This window comes from Lipotes vexillifer, unplaced genomic scaffold (assembly GCF_000442215.2).
Source record: "Lipotes vexillifer unplaced genomic scaffold, Lipotes_vexillifer_v1.1 scaffold521, whole genome shotgun sequence".
NCBI classification, from domain to species: domain Eukaryota; kingdom Metazoa; phylum Chordata; class Mammalia; order Artiodactyla; family Lipotidae; genus Lipotes; species Lipotes vexillifer.
The window spans coordinates 857,149-864,765 of NW_006778737.1; the positions used below are offsets into that span (position 1 = coordinate 857,149).

At 45.7% G+C, this 7,617-nt stretch overlaps 1 protein-coding gene across 2 annotated transcripts in view; it reads right to left on the reverse strand.

Annotated features, from left to right (window-relative positions):
- The window catches only part of ARHGEF3 (Rho guanine nucleotide exchange factor 3), a 66,170-nt gene that overhangs the window by 36,074 nt on the left and 22,479 nt on the right, over positions 1 to 7,617 (reverse strand). Inside the window, exons 1-2 of one of the 2 annotated variants that reach the window (XM_007451762.1) lie at positions 4,941 to 5,063; positions 3,730 to 3,837 (exon numbers count right to left, since the gene is read on the reverse strand). In XM_007451762.1, coding sequence (XP_007451824.1) covers positions 3,730 to 3,837; positions 4,941 to 5,054 — 222 coding nt within the window. In that variant the 5' untranslated portion in view covers positions 5,055 to 5,063. Of the gene's footprint in view, positions 1 to 3,729; positions 3,838 to 4,940; positions 5,064 to 7,617 lie in introns of those variants that run through there. The other variant, XM_007451761.1, reaches the window with a different exon arrangement.

A 7,617-nucleotide genomic window follows, 5' to 3' on the forward strand; every position in this document is an offset into this window, starting at 1 on the left:
CACCCCCGCCCCGCAATCCTCCCTGCTCCTCAGGCTACATTAACACCTATCCCGCTCTACCTGGGGAAGGAAGCAATAAAGTCATGAGGTAATCATTGGGATGCTAGGACTGGAAATAATTCTGCAAAACTTGCACTGTATGTGCCAAGGTGACTTACAGGGAGATACGTGGAGGCAAGATGGCATTCTCTGTGCTTTGCAGGTCATCCTGCAAACATGGCTGTCTAACTCTGCATACAACCTCAGGGACATATTTCCATTTGTTGACCACTCCCCCGGCCAAGGACACACTCACAGCATAAAGACAGTGTTCAAGTTCTCTCTATGTTCATGTGCATAACCATTATGAATAATTATTCTGTTTCTACTGGGTTGTTTCTGTCCAATAAATGGAACCTGGAATTAGCTATTTATCATATTTTAAACAATAAAAAACTATTTTGCCAAAAAAATTTTTTGAGGTTTTAGAAACCAATTTCCACCTGTCAGATTTCCCCCCCTCGCGTCTGGCTTTCTCATCTTTGCCTGGCCTCAGTCTGTTGGATTTCAGACATGGCTTGATTTCCTTCTGTCCCAGTTCTCTAGGTCAATGCAAATTTGCAAGGTGATCAAATATTTCCTGCAGTATTCCCTGTGTGGGATCTGTGTAGGGCAGAAACAGGAGAAAAGAAATAAAGGCTGCCTGGGAAGCCTAAGGAAAGATTTTGAAGGTATGACAATGGAAGATCTTAAAGCATTGTGCTTTGAGTCGGGGCTGGGCTGTGGGGAGGAGGCATAGACAGTGCTCTCCCTGGACCCATGAGCATAAACATGGAGTCTACAGGCCAGGCAAGCTGATGGCAGTGAGTGAAGAGGCCAGGTGTTGGGAGGAAAACTGGGAGAAGTGGGGACATTTGTAGATGACAGTTGGCTGGCTACTTAGGCGCAGCTCCTAAGTGCCATGTGGGAACACAGGCCCAGCACTGCTAGGCCTTCCAACTCCTCAAAAGAAGCCAGAAGTCCAGATTCTTACGTGGACTGTTTTGATTTCTAAACGTTAGCTCAAAACAATGTGCAGCCAAACAAAACACAACCGAGGGCCAGATGTGGCCACAAAGTTGCCAGAAGGCAACTCTATCCAGGATGTAAGCAACGTGAGGGCAGGAGTTAGGGCCTGGGGCATGATGAGAGCCCACTTAACTCTAGTGGAATGAGTGAGGCCCTGCTTGGGGCAGACGGTGGACTCTCCTCAGAGAGACAATGGGAAGAGATGGCTGGCAACATGGAGGTTGAAATAACTACGGTGAACTTGAGCCACAGCCACTGGGACGGGAAGGAAAGCGTGAAATGGTAAGAGACAGGCTAAAGAATTTTCAAAAAGCAGAACTCAGCAAAAGACCAGATGTGGGCTAGGGCAGTGATGATCTTCCAGTGGAAGCCTGTGATGAACTGGGCCAGAGGGCTTAGGGACTGGTCACTGGGGAGAGAAGGTGAACACACTTTTCTTCACTAGCTTCAAAGACCTTCATCTGGCTCCCCACGACGACCTTATTTTTTTTCACCTCCATTCTCCCACAAAGGGGATCAGAGGATAACCAGGGGCCCAGAGATTCCAGCACAGAGCCAAACCCATAGCTAATGAGACGATGAGGCGTTCATTCGGGAGAAATACTAGCAGAGTTAACAGAGGAATGGGCAGGGAGGGATTAGCACTGGTGAGGGCCGGCACCTGTAGGAAAGTGGGGAGAAGAGCTCGGGCTGTGCAAAGTCACGGCACGTTGGCCGAATGCTGTGGTAACAAGGACAGGAGTGGGTGAGGGAGACTTCAAACAGTTCTCAAATCATAGATTTCATAGCATGGGACATAAGCCTCGGGTGCTGGTCCACAATTTTTTTTTTTTTTTTTTGGCCACACCACACGGCTTCTGGGGTCTTAGTTTCCCAACCAGGGACTGAACCCATGCCCCTGGTAGTGAAAGTGTAGGGTCCTAACCACTGCACTGCCAGGGAATTCCCTGGTCCACAATTTTCTTAATGACTCAGAAAGTCAAGATAAAAATACCACTAAGCAGGGGCTTCCCTGGTGGCGCAGTGGTTGAGAGTCCGCTTGCTGATGCAGGGGACATGGGTTCGTGCCCCGGTCTGGGAAGATCCCCCATGCCGCGGAGCGGCTGGGCCCGTGAGCCATGGCCTCTGAGCCTGTGCTCCCGGAGCCTGTGCTCCGCAATGGGAGAGGCCACAACAGTGAGAGGCCCATGTACCGCAAAAAAAAAAAAAAAAAAACCACTAAGCAAAAGTATTCAGGACATGTAAGAAACTGGCAGACACAAGACTACTCCTCAGCTGAACAAGGTGAGCCTTTTCATGGCATGACTTTCGTGGGCCTCAGTCTACAAGAGGATTTTTATGATTATCATATTGGGCCCAAGGCCTTAAGACATATCTCAATTTTCACTTTAAAAGATAAACTTTATCAGGAGTTTACAAACAAGAACTACAAACCACCTGTTAACCAAAGAATTATTATAGTAGTTAATATTTTCACCTTAGCTTGTTAGGAAGTTAGTGATTACTCACTACAGGCCAAGGCACTATGCTAAGTCCTTTAAATGCACTATCCTGTAAATCTTTTTTTTTTTTTTCCTTGCGTTATGCGGGCCTCTCACTGTTGTGGCCTCTCCCATTTGCGGAGCACAGGCTCCGGACGCGCAGGCTCAGTGGTCATGGCTCACGGGCCCAGCCGCTCCGCGGCATGTGGGATCTTCCCGAAACGGGGCACGAACCCGCGTCTCCTGCATCGGCAGGCGGACTCTCAAGCACTGCGCCACCAGGGAAGCCCTATCCTGTAAATCTTTACAAGGATTCTATAAAGGAGCTGGTAGCATCATCCCCCAATGTATCCATGAGGAATAAAAGCAAGACCTAGAGAGATATGAAGTTATCTGCCCAACGTGACAAAGTCTTTGAGTGACAGAGCCAAGGACAGAAGTGATATACTTCTACTCCAGGGCCCTTGTTCTCAGTCAGGGGTCAACAAACATTTTCTGTAAAGGGCCAAATAGTAAATATTTTTGGTGTTGTGGGCGATATGATCCCTTTCACAGCTACTCAACTCTGCCTTTGTAGTGCAATGGTAGCTACAGAAAACACATCAACATTTAGGCATGCCCGTGTTCCAGCAAAACTTTAGTTATAGACAGCAAAACTTTATAGACACCGAAATTTCAATTTCATATAATTTTCATGGGTCATGAAATATCATTCCTCTTTTATTTTTTTCCCAGCCATTTTAAAAAGTAAAAACCACTCTTAGCTCCAGGGCCATAAGAAATCAGGGGGTGGGCTGAGTTTTTTCCCACGTGCTATAGTTTGCAGACCCTGGTCTAAATCACTAGGCTCTCCTGCCCTCCAACTTACATCATGTGCTGGTTCCCTTGGGAGGCCCATAGATATTTTAGGACAAAACCTATGATAGCGCATCTGGATGGGGCATAGGACTGTGAAATATAATTGTGAGGAGCCCAACAGAGATGACTCCTCCAGTTACACCTTGAGGGACTCTGCCTGACACCAGTTTACAGCTTGAAAACATCTCTTTCTTCCTTTCAGTCCCCTCACTTGCTCTCTTCTGTTGAAATAAGCATCGATTCATGTCAATCTGAAAACAGGGGAGGTTCTAGGTAGGACAGGGATGGCTCCTCCCACACAGGGTGGTTTTCTGCAAACATGAGCCCACTGTGTCCTTCTTACCTGCAGGGTTTGGCTGAAGCGCTTTAACGGTGTGGCCTTCACGGGTGGGATGAGGTTTGCTAGGGATGTGACTCTGGAAAGAGGTTTGACTCGTTTATTACTAGGCTCCTGTAGGGTTAAAAAAAAGGAAAGGAAAATGTCAAGGTCAATTACGAAGACAACATAACTCCACTATACAGTCAATGTCCCACTCCACAAGCTGCTGGCTGCACACTGATCTGTGGAATGTAAACAGTGCTCTGTCTCACTCCAGCTGTGTGGAGGTGACCTGGCTTAGGAGCCAGGGAAGGAGAAATGGCAGAGGGATGTCAACAGAAGCAGCCTCTGAGTGGACAGCAAATGGGCAGGGATCTCTCCTTTCCCTTCACCCCAAATATATCTGCCAGCTTTTGAATCAGAGGCTTCCACTAAGTAGCATGATTCTCTTCAACCCCTCCTGTAGAGAAAAGCTGCCTCAGATTTCCCATCCAATGACCTTGTCAGGCAGTTGTCTTTTGATGCTTCTGGTTTCATCTTTTTTTTTTTTTTTTTTGCGGTACGCGGGCCTCTCACTGCTGTGGCCTCTCCCGCTGCGGAGCACAGGCTCCGGATGCGCAGGCCCAGCGGCCATGGCTCACGGGCCCAGCCGCTCCGCGGCATGTGGGATCCTCCCAGACCGGGGCATGAACCTGTGTCCCCTGAATTGGCAGGCGGACTCTCAACCACTGCGCCACCAGGGAAGCCCTGGTTTCATCTTTTTAAAAAACCTTTTCTCCAACTTACCTGAAGCCACTCTCCAAATTTCTAATATGCAATGTCTTTTCTAAAGCACAAAAAATCTTTTTTTTTTAAGTATACCAAATTAAAAAAATATTGTTTAAAGAAGTTATTCTATTGCTAGGCTCTTAACAAAGCATCTTTGTATCTACAGTATATTTGAAATGCACATATTAATAGTTATAAATAACAACCAGACAGCAAAAGAAAACGTATAGAGAGAAAACCCTACCATGAACATCAGTTTTTATACTATACATAGCCACAAGTTTTGAAAATCACCTTCACATAAAACATGCAAATCTGCAAGTTACCCCAAACCAAGCTGATGGATGAGGGGAGCCTACCCATACCAATGACTCTGCAGATGAGAATTACATAAATAAAAACAACAGGCTGTGGAAAAGAGAGAGATGACAGACAAAACACTTTCCAAAGACAAAGAGAACAGTTACCCTTGTCTTCCTAAGCTCCATCTGACCTGCAGGAGATGCTTGACAGCACATGAAGACACCAAATTTTGATGGAAAAAACCAAACTTGCCAATGGTTGTGGCAAAACTCAATCATTTCCAAAGGGAGTCTCAAGATGCTCATCTTTCTTTTTCAGCCATTGCCTTCAAAGTTTTAAGAGTTAAGCCAGAACTTCAGATTCTCCAGGATACCCCTGCAGGGTGTTGTGAACATAGTAGGTGCTTGGAAAAATCTTGCCTGAATTTGGAGTTCTGCCCCGAAACTCTCATGTCAGTTTATGCCCTTGCCAGCCTCAGAAATCAGAAGCATTCTCTGAAACAGACCCAACCTTTCTGGCATTCAAATAGAAAAATTAAAAGGCTTTTTAAAAAGCACAAAACAATTCCACAACGTGGCCAGGAGTGACTTCATGATTTCTCGAAGCAAATACTTCCAAGATGGAGAATGAATCTGGGCTGCCGGGTACCTCTCCAGCCTCTTGGTATGCTGAGCTGAACAGACAGCAGGAAACTCTCCAAACACTGGGAAGGCTTAGTTCCAAAATGCAAAGGATGAATCTCTCAACATGAGAGACATCGCATTACAATTATTTAAATGCTGAAGAGAAAGATCCAATAGCCCTTCTGCTTCCAGGTGACAGTGCCCTTCAAGGATGCTCCCTGTTCAGTGCCTGGCTCCTGAGTATCTGTGCCTAGAGGAGGATTTTTAAAATATTTTTTTACGTCAGAGTTCCATTACCAGCGGGCATACTGAATACACACACACACACACACACACACACACACACACACACACACACACACACACACACACAGAGCCTCTTGAGCATCCCCTGAATGGCTCCTGCTTTGGCTGGAAATGCCAGAGTTGTGATATACCACCTTTGATGGCACAAACTGCACTGCAGCAAGTGAGAAGATGGGCGATTTCCTAGAGGATCAGGACTTGGTCTTAGATAATCCTGCACATTCCTCAGAGCCCATTGACTCCTAGGTCTCTGTTTTATTAATGGCTAAATCTGCTAGGTCACAAATTCTGTATCAAACTAGGAAAGTTGAAGGGCAAACGCCAATTGGCTTCTCTTGCTTTAAAAAGGGGCAGGGAGCCCTGCATGCTTGGCAGGATGAGGGAAGATTCGGCTCTGTTCCACTTGCTGTGTCATCTTTTCTAAGGTTCTGCTGACTTTGCTGCCCATTTTACATGAGCCGGTCAGATGGGTGTTTTTCTGCACCGCTATAAGATGTATGCACAGTGCAAATGTTGGCCCCTCTGCAAGCTGTGTGCAGTGTTGCTACATGAGATTGTAATTAAAACTCCTTTCCCAAGGCTTTGCCCATTTGGAAGTAAACACTGGGCTGCTCTCTGGCAATCTGACATTCCCAAGTAATGAATAATCAAAACAAACCACTGCTGCATGATTTAGTGCTTGATCCAGCAAAGCGGGCAGGTGCAATTTCACAACCAGAACATTTACAGGTTATTGAATCTATAGAGGAGGCTTTATGCCTGACCCACATGAGTCAAATATGAATTATGGTGTTCTCCTTGAGGGCTTCAGTGAGAATAGGAGATTAAAAAAATTCTTGGCCTAATTTGATTTTTCTTTTCCATTTACTCAGTATGTCTCGAGCTACATTTTACTGCTGTCTAAAAGGAGCCGCAGGGAAAATGTTTCCAGATTCTAGTTAAATACCTCTACTGAGAACTAGCAAATGCAATAAGAGGGATGCTTTCAGGCTTTACAGAGAGATGACAGAACACAACCTGCAGAAGCTTCCTAATCCAACGACTCAGCTGCCAGACTAAGCTGGGCAAGGACACTGCTAAACCCAGGAATGAAGTGTCCTGTTTCAAGTGCAGACACCACCCTCACCATGCAATTTTAAGACAGGGCAGGACGACATCTCACCAAAGAGGTTAAAAAAATGAAACAAAAAAGAAAAAGGCAGGGGCTTCCCTGGTGGCGCAGTGGTTGAGAATCTGCCTGCTAATGCAGGGGACACGGGTTCAAGCCCTGGTCTGGGAGGATCCCACGTGCTGCGTAGCAACTAGGCCTGTGAGCCACAACTACTGAGCCTGCGCGTCTGGAGCCTGTGCTCCGCAACAAGAGAGGCCAGCGATAGTGAAAGGCCCGCGCACCATGAAGAAGAGTGCCCCCCGCTCGCCGCAACTAGAGAAAGCCCTCGCACAGAAATGAAGACCCAACACAGCAAAAATTAATTAATTAATTAATAAACTCCTACCCCCAACATCTTAAAAAAAAAAAGAAAAGAAAAAGGCATTGAGTATTCTGTGTGGGCAGTATTTTCTGAATAACTATCTTTTTGCATGTTTCCCAGACCTTACAGCTTTTTTTGTTTTTCTTGTCTTATTGCACTGGCTAGGACTACCCGTATATTGTTGATTACAAGCTAAAATAGCAGGTACCATAGTCTAATTCCGAATTACAAAGTAATTATTATGAAGGTTTCATCATTAAGTATTGTATTTGCTGAGAGCATGGAAGAGACACCCTTTATCGAGTAGAAAAAGTTCCTTTCTGTGCTAAGTTTGCTGTGAATTTTTATCATGAATGAGTACTTTTATCAAATATTTTCTCTTCACCTTTCCAGAGGACAAGGAATGGGAAAAAAGAAGGAAGAGGTGGGATGAAGGGAAA